The 21,506-nt window shown below is 36.8% G+C and overlaps 1 protein-coding gene across 1 annotated transcript; it reads left to right on the top strand.

Moving 5' to 3' along the window:
• The first annotated feature begins 14,588 nt into the window (after positions 1–14,588).
• Positions 14,589–15,475, top strand: LOC110647809 (uncharacterized). The gene is made up of 3 exons (XM_058147744.1): positions 14,589–14,667; positions 14,991–15,209; positions 15,255–15,475. Exons 1-3 carry the CDS (start codon positions 14,589–14,591, stop codon positions 15,473–15,475), a joined length of 519 nt encoding a protein of 172 aa, XP_058003727.1.
• Positions 15,476–21,506: the final 6,031 nt, after the last annotated feature.

Here is a 21,506-nt window from a genome sequence, read left to right as displayed (position 1 = left end):
TTCTTTGGCATTGATCACAAGTTAGCACAAATGATCTCACATCTTTAAATAGATTAGGCCAGTAAAATCCTACTTGCAAAATTTTACCTGCTATTTTTGTGGTGCCAAAGTGTCCTCCATATGGTGATGAATGGCAATGCTGGAGAATGCTTTCTATATCCTCCTCTGGTATGCATCGTCTTATCAGCCCGTCATTGCATCTCTTGTATAGTAGTGGTTACTCCCATGTGTAGAATTGCATATCGTGCAGAAATTTCTTTCTTTGTTGTTAAGACATGTTGGGTGGCAAAACCCTGCATATAAGAAAATTCACAAAATTAGCATACCATGGAATTTGGGATAGGGCTAATAGGTAATCATCCGGGAATGAGTCATCTATTGGCAACTCTTCAACTTCTTCTAAGTCCTCGTGTCTCAGTCTTGAGAGATAATCGGCTACCATGTTCTCGACCCCCTTCTTGTCCTTGATTTCAAGGTCAAATTCTTGAAGTAATAAGATCCATCGAATCAATCTTAGTTTCACTTCCTTTTTATTCAAAAGGTATCTGATAGCTGCATGTTCTATGTATACAATGACTTTTGATCTAAAAAGATAGGATCTGAATTTATCAATTGCAAATACTACTGCTAGGAATTCCTTTTTTATGGTAGCATAGTTGATTTGCGCGTCGTCAAGTGTCCTGCTGGCATAGTAAATGGCATGGAGTTTTCTATCTTTCCTTTGTTCGAGTACTGCTCCCACAGCATAATCACTTACATCGCACATGATTTCGAATGGTAGCTCCCAATCAGGTGGTTGCATAATAGATGCTGAGATCAAGGCCTCTTTTATCCTGTTGAAAGAAGCAAGGCAATTTTCATCAAAATCAAAGGAAACATCTTGACTTAATAAATTTACCCATGGTTTAGGTATTTTGGAAAAATCTTTGATGAATCTTCTATAAAAGCCTAGATGTCCCAAAAAACTTCGCACTACTTTGACTGATGTTGGTCGTGACATTTTTTCAATGATCTCAACTTTTGCCTTGTCAACTTCAATCCCTCTGTCTGATATCATATGACCAAGGACTATGCCTTCTCTTACCATGAAGTGACATTTTTCCCAATTCAGGACCAAGTTCGATTCTTCACATGTTTGCAACACTTTGGATAAGTTAGCTAAGCAATCATCAAAAGTAGTTCCATAGATAGGAAAATCATCCATAAAGACTTCTATGATATTTTCAATATAATGAGAAAAAATAGTCATCATGCATCTTTGAAAGGTAGCAGGGGCATTACAAAAACTAAAGGCATTCTTCTATATGCAAAGGTTCCATAAGCGCATGTGAATGTGGTCTTTTCTTGATCTTCTGGGTGAATAGGAATTTAAAAGAATCCCGAATACCCATCTAGACAACAAAAGTATGAATGTTTTACTAGCCTTTCTAGCATTTGTTCGATGAAAGGGAGAAGAAAATGGTCTTTTCTGGTGGCACTATTCAACTTCCTATAGTCTATGCACATGAGCCAACCAGTGACTACCCTAGTAGGGATCAGTTCATTGTTTGCATTGTGGATGACAATTGTCCCGCCTTTCTTAAGCACTACATGTATTGGACTAACCCATTTACTATCAGAAATTGGGTATATAATACCTGTGTCTAATAGTTTCAGAATTTCTTTCTTAACTACTTCTTTCCTGTTTGAGTTAAGCCTTCTTTGGTGTTCAACAGTGGGTTTACTATTTTCCTCCATGGGTATCCTATGCATGCAAATTGAGGGATTAATCCCTTTCAGGTCTTCTATTTTATACCCTATAGCCTTGCTATGGGTCCTAAGTACTCTTAACAATTTTTTCTCTTCTATATTAGATAGGCTAGCATTGATAATAACAGGATATTTAGAGTTTAAGTCCAAAAATGCGTACCTTAATAAGGAGGGGAGAGGTTTAAGTTCTACCTGTTCAATGTTGTTCTCTGGCTTGCTTTTAGGTTGTTCCTCCTTTAGCTCCTCCACCTTGAAAGCTTGAGCCAAGGGTAGGGGTGGATGAGCTGCTAAATATTGTGCGCAAACTGCAATTTCTGTGTTTTCATTATCAGTAGTGTGAGTGTGCAGTAAGCATGCTTCAAGAGGATCTTTAGGATACGCTTTACGTGATTCCTCTTCAACTTGTTTGTCAACTGTATCAATTTTAAAGCATTCATCAGGTTCAAATTTGTGTTTCATCGTGTTGAACAAGTTGAATTCCACTTCTTCATCTCCTACTATGAGAGTTAGCCACCCATTTTTCATGTCTATGATTGCTCTGGCAGTTGCCAAGAAAGGTCTTCCCAAGATGATAAGGATTTGAATATCCTCTTCCATTTTAAGGACAACAAAGTCAACTGGAATGAAGAATTTGCCTACCTCGATAGGGATGTTCTCAAGTATGCCCATGGGATATTTAACAGATCCGTTAGCCAATTGCAGTGAAATTATTATGGGTTTCAGTTCTCCGATCTCCAGCTTTTGACATATTGATAGAGGCATTAGACTCACACTTGCCCCAAGATCATAGAGGACCTTGTCTATTTTCTTATCGCCAATGAGACAAGGTATGGAGAAGCTCCTTGGATCCTTCAGCTTTAGAGGCAATTTATTTTGTAATATGGCACTGCATTCCTCTAGTAGAGCAACAGTCTCATAGTCCTCCAGCTTTCTTTTCTTTGACAGAATTTCCTTAAGTAATTCGGTATAGGATGGCATCTGAGAAAGTGCTTTGGTGAAGGGAATGTTGATGTAGAGTTTCTATAAAACTTCTAAAAACTTTCCAAACTAGTGTCCAATTTGGTTTTCTAGAATCTCTGAGGAAAAGGTAGGGGAGGCTGATATGGCTCTGGTAGCTTCTTTTTCTTCCTTGCTTCCTCTTCCTGATCATTTTTTACTTCTTCCTCTTTCTTCTCTACTTGGCTTTCAGATTTATCAAAGGTTTTCTCTGTTGGTTTTTCCTCTGATTGTTCTAGAATTCTTCCACTCCTCAATATAACTACCTTACAATGCTCCTTTGGGTTCATCTCTGGTTGACTAGGCAGTTTACAAACAGTTTTGCTTAAAGAACCTTCTTGCTGAGCAATTTGATTTTCAAGTATCTTGTTGTGAGTATCAAGTTAGTCCATTCTAGAGGTCAGCTGCTTTATCATTTCATTCCGTTATTGTTGAGCTACTAGGAGGCCTTCCATCATGGATTCCATGATCGTCTTCGGTTCAAGTTGTTGAGGTTGAGGAGGTGGTGGTGGCTATGCAAAGTTTTTTCCTCTGTTCTGAAACCCAGGGGGTGCTAGTGGTCTGTACCCTTGCTGTTTGTTCATTGGCTGATTCTGCGAGTTGGACCATGAGAAATTTGGGTGATTCTTCCATCCAGGGTTGTAAGTATTTGAATATGGGTTGTTGAGCTGCCTCTGGTTGAAGTTTCCTTCATTATTCACATAGTTCATCTATTCTATGGAGGATTCATTGAAGTTGTTATATTCCGAAGTCATATATCCTCCTCCGCAGCTGTCGCAGTGTTGGTTGCTTGTTCCAACAGCGTTGGCTTGCATTCTGTCAAGCCTCTTTGAGAGCTGGTCAAATTAAGCATTTATCATGCTTAGGGCATCCACTTCCAGGACTCCTGCTGCTCTCTTTGTATTTCCCTTTTCATTTGACCAATTATAATTGAGATACGCGACCCTCTCTAAAAGTTCAAGTGCTTTGTTACCATTTTCTCCATTAGGTCACCTTCTGCAGCTGAATCTACTTTGCTCCTTATGAAAGGCAATAGCCCATTATAAAAATTCTGAACTAGGAGCCAATCCTCTATGCCATCCTGTGGACATTCCTTTTGCAGGTCTTTATACCTCTCCCATACGTCATAAAGTGATTCACCTTCCTTTTGTCTGAAGGTATTGAGTTCAACTCTCAACTTTGCAGTCTTTGCAAGTGGGAAATACCTTGCTAGAAAAACTTGTGAGAGGTCTTCCCAAGTGGTGAATGTTCTAGCTGGTTGAGAAAGTAACCACTTCCTCGCTCTGTCTCGAAGGGAGAATGGAAATGCTTTGAGTCTTATAGCTTGGTCAAAGACTCCATTCATCTTGAATGTATCACATAGGGCAAGGAAGCACTGGAGGTGATAATGTGGATCTTCCATTGCTAAACCCCCAAACTGGGTTTGTTGAATCATCTGGAGCCATGCTGGTTTCAGTTCAAAATTATTGGCTTCCACTGTGGGTCTTGTAACACTAGGCTGGAATCCTTGTATAAATGAAGCTTTGTATTCCCTCAAGAGTCTTAGCCTGTTGTTGTTGTCGGCCATGATTGGAGTTTTTGGATTTTCTTGATCATGTTCTTAGTGTCTCCTTTCTCTCCTGATGGCTTTTAGAGTTCTATCTATTTCGGGATCCAAGTCAAAAACTTCTTCCTCTGGCTTTGTTCTGGTCATGCACCAAACCAAATACCTGAGAGAAAATAAAAGAATTAATTAAGTAAATTTAAACAATAATAATAAATGCCTAAATCAACTAAAGTGCCTATTGCTTAATATTGCTAAAAATAAATTCCCCGATAATGACGCCAAAAATTTATTTGCTGGTTTTACAACCACCGCAAGTGCACAAATCGCTAACAAGTAATAAAGTAGTGAGTGAAATATCATTTCCACAAGGAATTTAGTTAGCAAATACTAAGCTACATAGCAATTCAGACTGTTTAGGCTATCGAATATAGATGAAGAGTGAGTTAAATCTGTTTTGGATACTGAAAGTAAATTTTGAATTAAACAATTTATAAAAGTAATTCTAAAATTATGATTTCACACTGCAACCCTACTATGGATTTTGATCTTGCCTATTCATCGGATTGAGAATCGTTGCTTTGATGGAAATTAATCCTAAGATATCCTAGATCTTCTCTCAAGGCACCCAAGGTGTATTTTAATTAACCTAAACCCTACTTTCGTAGTGATTAAATTAATTAAAACCCTTTAAGATCTATGATTAATTATGAAACTCCATGAAGGATTTTAGCCTATCTCTAGGTCAGATTTCCTAAGTTCAATATTCTGATTTTCCAATACTAACCTTCAGCTTTCAGTTATTCAATTAGTATCTTTTATCATGTCTAGGTGGATACCAACACATAGCATGCGTTAAGAACACAGAATATTAAATCAAAGAGCAAAACTCAGATCCAATAAATAGAAACTTAATATTGATCCATAATAACGATCACAAGTGCTACTCTCCTAATCCCAGAATAAAGGAATTACTCACTCATGGTGAGTTTAACAAACATAATTAAAATAAAATGAAAGAACATAAAAAGTCTGCTTAAAAAAATAGAACAAAAGAACCGAAGAGAATCTGCAACTTTGATCTTGTGGAACTTCAGCTGAGGGTTCCTCCTTGATGCCGATGCACTATTCTTCTAAACGGCTGTGTGAAAATAGTGAATGTGATGTTCTCCCCCCTTTCTCTGCTTTCTGCTGTTTCTATTTATATACAATGTCTAGGGTTAGGTTTTCAGAATCCTAATAGCATTAGAAGTCTTTTTTTTTTTTTCTATCAAAAACTGAAACTGGAGCCAAATCAAGAAACTGGCTGTCGTGTGATACACAGCCCGTGTGTCACTACACGGCTCAGGGTTGTGTAACTTACTGGAGCTTGAATTGTTGCATCTTATATCGGGACACGGCTTTCCATGAACCTCAGGTAGTTACACAAGCCTGATTACATGGCCCGTGTACTTTTGTACTTCGAGTAAATCTTTAATCCTGGCCCTGTAGAGACTTACACGGGTCTTCATGTTTTACATGGGGTATGGTACACAGTCCGTGTACTTTAATTCTTCCTTAGCTTCTCTTGGAAGTAAGTTACACGGGTCTGTGGCTTTGATTACAAATCCCGTGTAAAGTGTATCAGCAACATTTCTCTGTCCTTTGATCTTTCCAAGCTTTCTTCTTTACTCCTATGTCTTGGAACTTCTTTGAAACACCTGGAAACATACAGAAAACATTGCATTTAGAGCTTGGCAATGGAATTTACAAAAGTTGATGAAATCAATAATTATGCATGAGATATCTTATCTAAATGCTATGAAATACTATGCAATTGTACTTAAAAACATCTATATGATACATGTGTATCATTAGTGCTCTTAAAGTTATGAATGATGAACTAGAATTAAGTCATAAAAAAAATAAACTTTTGAAAAGTGAGCTTGTTAGTTTGAGGAAGGAGAATGAGACCTCAACTAAGGATGATAAACTTTCAGGTAATGATATGCAAAAATCCTTAAATGAGCTCTCATTAGAGAATGATAAGTTGAAGAATGAAATTATTGAGTTAAGAACTTCTCTTTCAATATTTGGAAAAAAAAAAAAAAAACTTGAAGTAATTTTGGATTCTCAAAAGTCTCTAACCATCAAGTACGGACTTAGGTATAGAAAATTTGCTCAAGCACCTTCTTCTAAGACCATCTTTGTTAAAGCATCTAGTTCTAGTGAGCCTAGTCTCCAAGTACCTAGTCTAAAGGTGTTCAATCCTAAAGGACAAGAACCAAAGATATCTAGTGGAAATGAAACTAGAAAGACTTCATTTCATGAACATGCTCCTAGACAAAATGTAAATATGACATATACATATAGGAGAGTTACATCTAGGCCAAACCTTCATAAGGGATATGCTACTAGGCCACATAACTATCATCACACTCACCATGCCTCATGCTCACATGCACATAATGGACATAAAAAGAATGGTCACATGAGACCATATGCTCACTCTCATGCATATAAACCAAGAACAAGAAGGTTCAATGGTCATTGTCACTATTGTGGCAAATTTGATCACACTAACTATAGATGTACCATTAGGAAAGTCCATCTTCAATATAGTAGAATGTTTGATTCAAATAATGGAACTACTAGCGCCCAAGGACCCAAGTACATTTGGGTACCTAAAGTAAATTAAATTATCTTATGTATGTGTGCTTGAAATCCTAAAAGCTTGAAAGCAAAAGGTATTTGGATAGTGGATTTTCAAGACACATGACCAGTAATGCCAACCTTTTCTTTTCACTTGAAAAAAAAAAGATGAAAGTGGGTAAGTGACCTTTGGTAACAATGGTAAATGTAAAATTATGGTGATGGGTAAGAAAAACTGCCCAGTTCTTAACAAAGTTCTTTTAGTTGATGGTTTAAAACATAATTCGCTTAGTATTAGTCAATTATGTGATAAGGGTTGTAGAATCATTTTTTAGTCTAAATCTTGCTTTGTGTCTAAAATGTGTGATAAAAAAATATTGCTTATTGGTGAAAAAGTAGAAAATATCTATATTATTGATTTGCATGCTTTGTCTAACAAAGATGTCAAGTGTTTTGTTTCTATTAGTGATGACTCTTGGACTTGGCATAGAAGGCTTACACATGCTAGCATGGATCTTCTTGCAAACTTAAACGAAGATGAGCTAGTTGATGGGCTTGCGAAGATTAAGTTTCAAAAGGACAAGGTGTGTGATGCATGCCAAATAGGTAAGAAAGTCAAGAGCTCTTTTAAATCTATTCATAAGGTATCCACTTCTAGACCTCTTAATTGTTGCATATGGATTTATTTGGTCCTACTAGAGTAGTTAGCTTAGGTGGCGCATATTATACTTTTGTGATTGTTGATGACTACTCTTGGTATACTTGGGTTGCATTCCTTGCTCATAAAGATGAATGTTTTAATATTTTTGAGAGATTTTCAAAGAGGGTTCAAAATGAAAAGGTTTTTAAATTTCTTCTATTAGGAGCGATCATGGCAGAAAATTTGAAAATGGGAGAGTTAAAAAGTTTTGTAACTTACTAGGGATCACTCGCAATTTTTCTGCTCCTAGGACTCCCTAATAAAATGGCACTGTAGAAAGAAAAATACGATTCTTTTAGACATGGGGAGGACTATGTTAAATGAATATAACTTGCTTACTTATTTTTGGGCAGAAGCTATTAATATGGCAAAAGCTATTAAAAAGTTTCAAATATTGTTTCGATTAGAAATACTTTGAAAAAACCACTTTTGAGCTATAGAATGGCAAGAAACCTAAAGGAGGTTATTTTAGAGTTTTTGGTTGCAAATGCTTCATTGTAAATACCAAGGACAATTTAGATAAATTTGACTCTAAAACCGATGAAGGTATTTTTTTGGGGTACTCTATATCTAGTAAAGCATATAAAGTTTTCAATAAGAGAACCTTAGTTATTGAGCAGTCAATGCATATTGTATTTGATGAAGCTAACCCTTTTAGTCCTAGAAAGGATATGTTTTATGATGATGATGTTGTAGGTAATCTTGAAGAGTTGACTCTTGGAGATCCTCAATTTAGCGAAAATCAAGATCAACTCAAGGAAGATCCTTTGAAGGATTTGAGAGATGATGAAATTGAGTTTCAAGACCAACAAGGTCAACTAGTTACTTATCAAGGAGTTTAACAAGATATACCTAAAGATTGAGCCTTCAAGAAGGATCATCCTAAGGACTTAATCATTGGTGATACATCAAAATGGGTAACAACTAGTTCCTTTCTTAGAAATATATGTAATAACCTTGCATTCATTCCTCAAATAGAACCTAAGAGCATAGATAAGGTTATAAATTATGAGAGTTTGGTACTTGCAATGCAAGAGGAACTCAACTAATTTGAAAGAAATAAGGTTTGGACCTTAGTTCCTAAGCCAAATGATCATCCATCTCTAGGCACCAAATGGGTGTTTGGAAATAAGTAGATGAAGATGGATACATAACTAAGAGTAAGGCTAGATTAGTAGCCAAAGGCTATAACCAATAGGAGGGCATTGACTATGATGAAACTTTGCCTCTATAGCTAGATTAGAATCCATCAGAATTTTGCTTGCATATGGATCATACATGAACTTTAAACTTTTTCAAATGGATGTTAAAAGTGCTTTTCTAAATGGTTTTATTGATGAGGAGGTATACATTAAGCAACCTCCTAGTTTTGAAAATCATGAGTTTCCAAACAATATTTTTAAATTGACTAAAGCCTTATATGGTTTGAAACAAGCTCCTAGAGCTTGGTATGAAAGGCTTTGCAACTTTCTTTTGCTAAATGGTTTTTCAAAAGGAAAAAGTGATAAAACTCTTTTTGCTAAAAATCATGAAAATGACACCTTATAGTGCAAATATATATTGATGATATTATATTTGGTGCTACTAATGAGTGTTTGTGTAAAGAGTTTGCTAACACCATGAAAAAGTAAGTTTGAGATGAGCATGATAAAAGAACTCAAGTTCTTCCTTGGGCTTCAAATCAAGCAATGGCATCTTCATTAACCAAGCCAAGTATACCAAAGAATTGAACAAGAGCTTTGGGATAGAAAATAGCAAGCCAAGTAGAACTTCAATAAGCACAAACACCAAACATGGCAAGGATGAAAAAGGAAAAATAGTTGATGAAAAGCTCTATAGAGGTATGATAGGTAGTCTCTTATACCTCACGGCTAGTAGATCGGACATTAAGTTTTCCTTATGTTTATGTGCACGTTTTCAATCACATCCTAAAGAGTCACATTTATATGCTGTTAAACGCATTTTCAAATACTTGAATGGTATATTACATTTAGGTCTGTGGCAAATGCATCCTTTGATTTGTGCTCCTACTCGGATGCCAACTTTGCCAAAAGCATTCTTGATAGGAAGAGTACCTCAGGTACTTGTCAACTCTTAGGACACTCTTTAGTTTCTTAGTGTAACAAGAAACAAAACTTGGTTACACTTTTCACGGCCAAAGCTGAATATGTCGCTATGAGTCTATGTTGCAGCCAAATTGTTTGGATCAAGCAACAATTAAAAGACTTTAAAGTGTCTCTTGATCACATTCCTATTAAATGTGATAACACAAGTACAATCAATTTGATCAAGAACCTCATACAACATTCTAGAACTAAGCATATAGACATTAGATATCATTTTGTACTTGATCATGTGTTGAATGGTGATCTTATTCTTGAGTTTGCTAATACTAATCCCGAATTAGCTGATATATTTACAAAATCTTTATGTGAAGATAGGTTTAATTTCGTTAAGGGAGAATTAGGCAAGCTTGATAACTTTGATGCTTGAAATTGTGATGATTGAATGTATATATGCCTTTTAAAAATTCTTGTTAAATTTGTGTATGTTTGATGTTTTAAGATTTGTCTCAATATTTTTCAAAATTTTTATGTGTTCTTTATTTACTCAAAAAGAAAATATTTTTGATGTTGCTATGGTCTTTAAAATGTGTTTTAAAATTTTAAGCATAGGTACTTTCGGCAGCTGAAAGTCCTTGTTCCACCTATCGAACCTTCAAAATCTTTTTTCAAATATGGACAGTAGCTAAAGTGGTAGCCGAAAGTCCCTATTTTGGTTGCTGAACTTTAAAAATCCTATTTTTGAAAAAAAAAATAGACAGAAGCAAGAGTGACAGTGGAACACCTTGGTTTCGGCTATCGAACTTGGCTTTTTAAAACCCCCAAACTCCCTCTCTCTCTTCGACTTTTTGGCTTTCTCTCTTTTCTTTCCCTCTCTCATTCCTGAATCTCTCTTTACTCAGTTTCTTCATCAATTTTCCCTTGAGCTCATTATTTTCAAACCTTCCTAAGCTTGATTTTACCATAATTTATTATTTTTAGAGCTACATTGGACCTCCTGAGGGTTTTGCACTCCATTTAAGTATTTTTTTTTTCTTTCAAACTTTTTTAAATTAGAATCTACTAAACTTGTTTTATGCTTAATTTTTTATGTTCTTCATGTGACTTTGCTAATTGTCAATTTATTATGGCTCTTAGGAACTCTTTTCCAAATTTTTAAGTTTCTTCTCCTTCGGGTAAGTTTTCCTAGTATTTTTTTTTTTTTTTGTTAGCATGCCTATTTGGTTCTGTTGAGGTATTTTGAGTAATGAAAATGGATAATTTGTTGCTGCTTATTATTATCAATTTTTGTTTTGTAACTTCTTGAATTTGCTGCAAAAGTCTATTAATTGATTCACTCAAGTTATAAGTGATTTACGAAATTGCATTATTTTTACCTTTGAAACTCAAAAATCTTACAACATAAATAAATATATATATCAAGATTATTTTTAATATATCAATTTTTAAAATCCCTCAATTCTTTTGATACTGAATTTCGCAACCTAAAAATTTTGATTATGAGTTTATTAACTCACTACCTTATGTTCGCCTACTTGCTCTTGATATCTTTATTGAAATTTTTGTCAATTAGCTCACACTTCTTACATATTTTTTCTTTTTGCCTTCTCTTTGGTTTTAGCCTGATTTTGAGGATGGTAATTGTCATTGCAACTTCTTTTATGATTCAAAAACTAGTATTCTTGTTAGTGCCTTGAGTATGCTCTTTTAGTACAACTATATTGATCATGTTTGTACCTACCTGAAATATTCTGTTAAACATTACTCTGTTTTAAGTTGCAATTTTTTTTTTTTTGGGTAAACATCTCATTTTGGGATGGATTGAATTGACTTTAATAGTCTTATACACACACACACACACACTGATACACCTGTATTATGTAGACATTTTTAAGCATATTTGTACAGCATTTCATAGCATTTAGATAGGTAATTTCATGCATAATCATTAAATTCATTAACTTTCGTAAATCTCATTGCTTTGCACTAAATCCTATGTTTTTTTGCATATTTTTAGGTGTTTTGAGGGAGTCCCAAAGCATAGGAGTAAAGAAAGAACCTTGGAAAAACTCAATAAGAAGAGCATTATTGTTGATACACTTTACACGAGTCGTGTAAATATACCACAGACCCGCATAACTTGCTGTCAAGAGAAAAAAAAAAAACAATGAAGTTAAAGAAGAGACACAATACACGGGCCGTGTAACACGTCCCGTGTAACCTGCGGAGACCCGTGTAAGATTTTGCTTGGTAAAGCTCAAAGAATTTCCAGAAGAACAACAGAACACAGGCCGTGTAATTGGACCCGTGTAACTAGCTAAGACCCGTGTAAACTTCTGTCCAAATATGAAATGCAACCTTCAAGTTCCAGTAAGTTACACAACCTTGGTCCGTGTAGTGACACACAGGCCGTGTATCAATCGACAAGCAGTTTCCTGATTTGATTCCAGCTCTAGTTTTTACACTTAGTACAGACTTCTAATGCCTTTGGGACTCTAAAAACCTAACCCTAGGACATTGAATATAAATAGAAGCAGTAGAAAATAGAGAAACGATCCGATCCCCGAGCCACCATCTTCATACACACATTTGCATATACATGCATCTTCATCATTCTCTTGAAGCCGTCTTGAAGAACAGTGCATTGGCACTAAAGAGGAGTCCTCAGCCGAAGTTCCATAAGCTCAAAACTGCAGAGAATTCTCTTCGGTTCTTTTGATCTATTTCTTTAGGCTGCTTTTTATGTTCTTTTATTTTACATTTGTAATGTTTGTTAAACTCACCATGAGTGAGTAGTTTCTTTATTATAGAATTAGGAGAGTAACGCTTGTAATCATTATTATGGATAAATATTGAGTTTTGTTCTTTAAATTAATGTTCTGTGCTCTTAATGTATGCTATGTGCTAATACCCACTTAGACATTATATAAGATACTAATTGAATAACTGAAAGGTGAAGGTTAGTATTGGAAAATCATAATATTAAACTTAGGAAATCTGACTTAGAGATAGGCTGAAATTCTTTGTGAAATTCTATAATTAATCATAGATCTTAAAGAGTTTTTTATTAGGACTAATCACCAATGAAAGTAGGGTTTAGCTCTAATTAAAACACGCCCTAGGTGCCTTAAGAGAGGACCTAGGATACCTTAAGATTAATTTCCATCAAAGCAATGATCCTCAATCCAATGGATAGATAGACTGAGTCCATAATAAGATTAAAGTGTGAAATCTTAATTCTGGAATTATTTTAATAAATTGTTTCATTTTAAGTTCATTGTTCTCTTAGTTTTTAGCACTCAAGATAAATTAGTTTCACTCTCCCATTATATTCGGTAGCCTAGATAGTCATAATTATTGTGTAACTTGGTACTTGCTAATTAAATTTCTCGTGGGACGATACTCTACTCACTACTTTATTACTTGTTAGCAATCCGTACACTTGTAGGGTTATAAAACCAGCAAACAAGTTTTTGGAACCGTTGCTGAAGAATTTATTTCTAGTAATATTAGGCGATAAGAAATTTAGCTGATTTAGGCATTTACATTTACTATTTAAATTTACTTAATTTGTTTTTATTCTTTTATTTTGTCCCAGGTATTTAGTTGGGTACTTGATCAGAATAAAACCGGAGGAAGAGGTTTTGGACTTAGATCCTGAGATAGATAGGACTCTAAGAACCATCATGAGAGAAAGGAAACACCAAGAACAAGATCAAGAAGTTTTAGAAACTCTAGTCATGGCCAACAACAACAATAGGCGAAGACCCTTGAGGGACTATGAAGCTCCATCTATCCAAGGATTCCAGCCCAATGTTACAAGACCCACAGTGGAGGCTAATAATTTTGAACTCAAACTGGCATGGCTCCAGATGATTCAACAGACTCAGTTTGGGGGTTCATCTACAGAAGATCCACACTACCACCTTCAGTGCTTTCTTGCCCTATGTGATACATTCAAAATGAATGGAGTCTCTGATCAAGCAATAAGACTTAGAGTATTCCCATTCTCCCTTTAAGATAAAGCAAGGAAGTGACTACTCTCTTAATCAACTGGAACATTCACCACTTGAGAAGACCTCTAGTAAGGTATTTTCCACCTGTGAATACTGCAAAATTGAGGGTTGAACTCAACACCTTTAGGCAAAAGGAAGGTGAATCACTATATAATGCATGAGAGAGATATAAAGACTTACAGAGGGAATGTCCACACCATGGCATTGAAGATTGGCTCCTAGTTCAGAATTTCTATAATAGGTTATTGCCCTCTATAAGGAGCACAGTAGATTCAGCTGCGGAAGGAGACCTGATGGAGAAAACAGTAGCACTAGCCCTTGAACTTCTAGAAAGGGTCGCTTATCACAACTATGAGTGGTCGAATGAAAGGGGAGATGTAAGAAGACCAGCAGGGATCTTGGAAGTAGATGCCCTAAGCATGATAAATGCTCAGTTTAACCAACTCACCAAAAGGCTTGACAGAATGTAAGCCAATGCTATAGGGATGAGCAACCAACACTGCGACAGCTGTGAAGGAGGGTGTATGACTTCAAAATGCAACAACTTCAATGAACCTTCTATTGAACAGCTAAACTATGTGAATAATGGAGGAAACTTCAATCAGAGGCAGCTCAACAATCCATATTCAAACACTTACAACCTCGGATGGAGAAACCACCCTAATTTTTTATGGTTCAACTCGCAGAATCAACCCATGAACAAGCAGTAAGGGTGTAGACCACCAGCACCCCTAGGTTTTTAGAACAGAGGACAAAATCTGATGCAGCAACAGCCACCACCTCCTCAACCCCAACAGCTCGAACCAAAGCTGACTATGGAATCCATGATGGAAGGCTTCTTAGAAACCCAATAATAGCAGAATGAAATGATAAAGCAACTAGCTTCTAAAATGGACCAACTAGCCACCCACAATAAGATGCTTGAAAACCAAATTGCTCAGCAGGCAAGTTCTTCAAGCAAGGCTACTGGTAAACTGCCAAGTCAATCAGAGATGAACCCCAAAGAGCACTGTGAGGCAGTTACCTTGAGGAGCGGCAGGACGTTAAAAAAACAATAATCAGAGGAAAAATCAACTGAGAAAACCTCTGATGAATCTGATAACCAAACAGAGGAGAAGGAGGAAAAAGCTAAAAAGGAACAGGAAGAGGAAACAAAGAAGAAAAAGAAGTTACCGGAGCCATATCAACCTCCTCTACCTTTTCCCTAGAGATTTCAAAAGGCTAAACTGGATAAACAGTTTGGAAAGTTTTAGAAGTTTTATAGAAACTCTACATTAACATTTCCTTCACAGAAGCACTTTCTCAGATGCCATCCTATGCTAAGTTCCTTAAAGAAATTCTTTCAAAGAAGAGAATGTTGGAAGACTATGAGACTGTTGCTCTTACAGAGGAATGCAGTGCCATATTGCAAAATAAGCTGCCACCAAAGCTCAAGGATCTAGGAAGCTTCTCCATACCATATCTTATTGGAAACATGAATATAGACAAGGCACTCTATGATCTATGTGCAAGTGTGAGTCTGATGTCTCTATTAATATGTTGAAAGCTGGATGTAGGGGAGCTCAAACCCACAACAATTTCATTGCAATTGGCTGATCGATCTGTCAAGTACCCGATTGGCATCCTAGAAAACATCCCCATCAAGGTAGGAAAATTCTTCATTCATGTTGATTTTGTTGTCCTGGAAATAGAAGAGGATGTCCAAATTCCTATTATTCTAGGAAGACCTTTCTTGGTAACCGCCGGAGCTATCATAGATGTTAAAATGGGCGGTTAACTCTCAAGGTAGGAGATGAAGAAGTGGAATTAAACCTGTTCATGGCAATAAAGCATAAACTTGAATCTGATGAATGCTTAAGAGTTAACATAATCGACAAGCTAGTTGAAGAGGAATTTCACAAAACACATCCTGAAGATCCTCTTGAAGAATGCATAGTGCACAGCCACACAACAGATAATGAAAACATAGAAATTGCAGCTTGTGTATGATCTTTAGAAGCTAGCCCATCCCTACCCTTAGCTCAAGCTCTCCGGGTAGAAGAACTAAAGGAGGAGAAGCCCAAGAGTAAGTCACAGAAAAATACCAAATAGGTAAAACTGAAACTTCTCCCCTCCACACTAAGGTGCGCATTCTTAGACTCAAATTAGAAATATCCTGTTATTATAAATACTGGCCTATCTAGTGGAGAAGAGGAAAAATTATTAAGGGAACTTAGGACCCATAGCAAGGCTATAGGGTATAAAATAAATGACCTGAAAGGGATTAGTCCTTCAATTTGCATGCATAGGATACCTATGGAGGAAAACAGCAAACCCACTATTGAACTTCAAAGGAGACTTAACCCAAATATGAAAGAAGTAGTTAAGAAGGAAATTCTGAAACTATTAAATGCAGGTACTATATACCCAATTTATGATAGTAAATGGGTTAGTCCAGTACATATAGTGCCTAAAAAAGGTAGGACAACTGTCATTCAAAATGCAAACAATGAATTAATCCCTACTAGGGTAGTCACTGGTTGGCGAATACGCATAGATTATAGAAAATTGAATAATGCCACCAGAAAAGACCATTTTCCTCTCCCTTTCATAGATTAAATGTTAGAAAGGCCAGTAAAACATTCTTATTTTTGCTATCTAAATGGGTATTTAGGGTTTTTCTAAATTCCTATTCACCCAGAAGACCAGGAAAAGACTACATTCACATGCCCTTATGGAACCTTTGCATATAGAAGAATGCCTTTTGGTATTTGTAATGCCCCTGCTACTTTTCAAAGATGCATGATGGCCATTTTTTCTTATTACATTGAAAATATTATGGAAGTTTTTATGGATGATTTTTTTATCTATGAAACTATTTTTGATGAATACCCAGCTAATTTATCCAAAGTGTTGCAAAGATGCAAAGAATCAAACCTGGTTCTAAATTGGGAAAAATGTCACTTCATGGTAAGGGAAGGTATAGTTCTTGGGCACCTGGTATCAAAAAGAGGAATTGAATTAAGTTGATAAGGCAAAAATTGAAATTATTGAAAAGATGTCGCCACCAACATCAGTCAAGGAAGTGCAAAGCTTTTTGGGACATGTAGGCTTCTATAGAAGATTTATTAAAGATTTTTCCAAAATAAATAAGCCGCTGACTAATTTCTTAAGTCAAGATGTTCCTTTTGATTTTGATGAAAATTGCCTTGTTTCTTGCAATAGAATCAAAGAAGCTTTGATTTCAGCATCGATTATGCAACCACCTAATTAGGAGTTGCCATTTAAGGTGATGTGTGATGCAAGTGACCATGCAATTGGAGCAGTCCTTGAATAAAGGAAGGATAAAAAGATCCATGCCATTTACTATGCCAGCAAAACACTTGACGATGCACAGATCAACTATGCTACCACAGAAAAGGAATTCCTAACAGTGGTGTTTGTAATTGACAAATTCAGATCCTACCTACTCGGAACAAAAGTCATTGTATACACAGACCATGGTACCATCCGATACCTCTTGAACAAGAAAGAAGCAAAGCCAAGGTTGATTCAATGGATCTTACTCCTACAAGAATTTGATCTTGAAGTCAAGGACAAAAAGGGATCCGAGAATGTGGTAGCTGACCACCTCTCAAGATTGAAACAGGAAGACATAAGAGACATTGAGGATCTGCCAATCGATGACTCATTCCCTGATGAACAACTATTATCATTCTCCCAAGCCCCATGGTACGCTGACTTTATGAATTATCTAGTATGCAGAGTGTTGCCACCCAACATGTCTTACCAGCAAAGGAAGAAATTCCTGCATTATGTACGATTGTACACATGGGAAGAACTACTGTTGTACAAGAGATGCAATGATGGACTGATAAGAAGATACATACCGGATGAGGAAATAGAGAGCATTTTGTAGCACTGCTATTCATCATCATATGGAGGACATTTTAGCACCTCAAAAACAGCAGCTAAAATTTTACAAGTAGGGTTTTACTAGTCAAATCTATTTAAGAATGTGAGATCCTTTGTGCTGGCTTGTGATCAATGCCAAAGAACAGGGAACATCTCAAGAAGGAATGAAATGCCACTGCACAGTATACTTGAAATAGAACTATTTGATGTGTGGGGAATAGATTTCATGGGTCCATTTCCATCTTCCTTTGGAAACAAGTATATTATGGTTGGTATTGATTATGTGTCAAAATGGGAAGAAGCAATAGCAACACCAACAAATGATGCCAGAGTGGTCACAAAATTCCTTAAGAAAACATTTTCACAAGATTTGACATACCACGGGCAATAATTAGCGATGGAGGAAGTCACTTCTGCAATCAACAATTTGAAACACTATTGAAGAAATATGGAGTGACTCACAAAGTGGCAACAGCTTACCATCCTCAAACTAGTGGTCAAGTAGAAGTTTCAAATAGGGAACTGAAACATATCCTTGAGAAAATAGTCAATCACTCAAGAAAGGACTGGTCTATGAAATTAGATGATGCACTATGGGCATACCGCACTGCATATAAAACTCTCATTGGTACAACACCCTTTCACTTGGTTTATGGAAAATCATGCCACCTCCCTGTCGAACTTGAACATAAAGCCTATTGGGCAATTCAGACCCTAAATTTTGACCTAAAAGTTGCTAGAGAAAAAAGGTTTCTACAGCTCAATGAGCTAGAGGAAATTAGGCAGGATGCCTATGAGAATGCTAAGATCTTCAAGGACTATACCAAAAGATGGCACGACAGACACATAACAAGGAAAGAAATCAAGGAAGGAGACCTTGTTCTGCTGTTCAATTCAAGGTTAAAACTCTTCCCAGGAAAATTAAGGTCAAGGTCCAGACCCTTCAAGGTAACTCAAGTCTTCCCACATGGAGCAGTAGAAATATGGAGTGAAACCTTAGGCAACTTCAAGGTTAATGGGCAGAGATTGAAGACATACTTCTCGATGGATACAATTGAGAAGGGATTCACCCAATCCTACAGCACCCCTCTAACTCATCCATAAAGCTGAAGAACAGTCCAGCTAATGACTATAAACAAGTGCTATTTGGGAGGCAACCTAAACACTTTTGTAACATTTTTTTTAATTTTCATTATTTTACTTTCTGTTCTTTAATTTTTGAAGGTACCCAAAAATCACAATTCTGGAAAAGCAAGGAACTGAAAGCAAGGTAGGAGTGGAAACGTCAAGTCAAAATCATGCAAGAGAAGATTTCACAAAACCGAGGAAGTAACTCTATTGCTAATCTTTACATTCATTTCATTCATATAGATAGGGACATTTTAGCATGAATAACATATATATATATATATATAAAAGGAGAGCCAGAAATTTACACAGGCCATATATAGAGTTTTACACGCCCCATGTAACAACTTGGAATCCCAAAAACACACTTGCATAAGCTCCAGAAACTTATACGGATTGACACCTGTAATGTTACATGCCCCGTGCTTCATATAGAGAGAGAAAAAATTCTAAGTTTAAGGGAGACAGAAAGTTACACGGGTCTCAAAATAAATTTACACGGGCCGTGTAACCTATCTCGCAAAGTAACTGTCGGACAGAGAGTTACATAGGTCCTCGAAACGTGACTCGTATAGTGATACACAACCCGTGCAGACTCAATACCTAGGGGCACGAAATCGTGCGAAACAAAGGGATAAAACGCCCCTTTAAATTCTCCTGACACCCTTAAACTCCCATCCATTCAAGAATTCTTCCTCTCCCCAACTCTTCCTCTTCAAAAATCTCTCAAATCCCCACTCCATTCACAAACCCCAGCTTTTCTCCCTCTTAAAAAATCCATGGCATCTGCTAAACGTCCAATAAGAAAAATTAGATCTTCCTCCAGACAAGGAAGAGATTCTTCACCCTCACCACCCCAGCCATCACCACAACTCCCAAAAACAAGGCAACCACAGCAAAGCCCACCTCAAGCACCTCAAACACAGCTGCAAGCTGCACCCCAACCTCAACCACAACCCCTTCAGCCAGCACAACTGGAATTAACCATTGTTTAGCCATTCCGCGACTCCACCCATAGAGATTTATATGCACGGCTTCAAAACAGGAGAATTATCTCCACAAAGTACATGGACTTCGAGTTGCTGGAATAACTCGGACTGCAAAAAGAGATAAATGGGCTGCTCAAAAGCATTGGATGGACTCAATTTGCCCAACTCCAGTTCCCAGCCTATAGAGACAGCACAGTCGAGTTCCTCAAGAGCTTTAAGGCCACCTTATGGCCTACAGACAAAGAAAACAAGGGCAGGATCGAGTTTAGACTGCTTGGCATTGATCTGGTAATAAACATTGATGAATTTAATACAATATTCAATGTTGCAGCACTGGGCATCAGGAGATTCCTCAAAACAGGATGATCTACAACAGTGTTGACTTCTAGTGCTCCATTGCACTGAACACCGATGTCTACAACTCCAGCAAGACCAAATCCTTAGGTATTACTAGCCCTGCTCTGAGATATATGCATAGGCTAACCGCTCACACCATCACGAGTCATGGTGACAGCTTGGGCATTATAACCGCCAATGAGCTTGTCTTCTTATGGTGCATGGTCACTGGCCAATGTTGTAGCACCGGCTTCTTCCTGTGTAACCACCTACATCACATATCCCACCAGCCTACGAGGCACATAGTGCTTAGCAGTCTCATCACAGCCATAGCACTCCACTTTGGATTTGTCCCTGGACATCACAGGTTGCGCTCCATTGCCGACATCACCAGGATCGATCAAACCATCTGCATATCCATGGGGATATGTAAGAAGATTGGAAACACATGCTTCCTCATCGATGCAGAAGGGAATGTCATCCCTAGGTGGGAACAAGCAAGGGAAGAGCTGGGTGAACCCTCACAGGCCCAAGAGGAAGCACAAGAGTCACTCTACCATGAGTCCTACGCTAGAGTACCTCCATACACACTACCACCTACAGACCTCGTCCTCGTATTCCTTCAGCGTATGGAGACCACCTTAAATAACAGGATGCAAGCACTCGAAAATAGCCTCCAAGAAGCACATACCAAGCTCGATATGATAATTGAGAGGTTTGATGTAGAGGGACCATCATCCCCATCAGAGACTTTCTAGAATTAGGACTTTAGGATAGGTTTTTTCATGTAAAACTTATATGCTTTAGTCCTAAACTGTGTTTATAAGTCTCTAATCCTTGCTATTTTGTCCCAACTTTAAACTCTTAATACATGATATGCCTTTTCGTAAATTTTTATGCTATCTCTTAATTTTGCATATTGTGTTGCCATTGAGGATAATGCCAGATTTGAGTTTGGGGGTATAAATGCATTTCATGCATTGCATTAACCTTACATTTCATTACATCACTTAACTATATCCATATTATACTTGTGTATCAAAAATCTAGAAAATTTTACAAATTTTGAGATTTTCAAATGGTTTTTAACTTAGAATTATAACAAAAATTATTAATAAGCCAATATTTGGACTCTATGAAATCGAGGAATGAATGTATCTGGATAGGCAAAAAGGCTTTAATATGTTGTTTGCAAAAAACTTAATCACCTTAGTGGAGCTAAACTAGTTAAACCTCTTCATAGCTATTAATCTGTCACATTGAACTTGCAAAATTAGGAGAAGATTTTTGAAATACAAACAAACCTAAAAAATTTGCCTCACCAGCTCTAGCACATATCTCATAGACCTATCGAGGCGAAATCCTAGCATATACTTGACAATGAGATGATTAAGGCATTCTTTGATACAGCCTCATTAAGCCTTAGCTACCCCTAGTTACAATATATCTCTTTGTACCCAA

Source organism: Hevea brasiliensis, chromosome 5 (genome assembly GCF_030052815.1).
Source record: "Hevea brasiliensis isolate MT/VB/25A 57/8 chromosome 5, ASM3005281v1, whole genome shotgun sequence".
NCBI lineage: Eukaryota > Viridiplantae > Streptophyta > Magnoliopsida > Malpighiales > Euphorbiaceae > Hevea > Hevea brasiliensis.
Note: the sequence above shows the minus strand (reverse complement) of the source record. Positions and strands in the feature narration are given on the sequence as shown.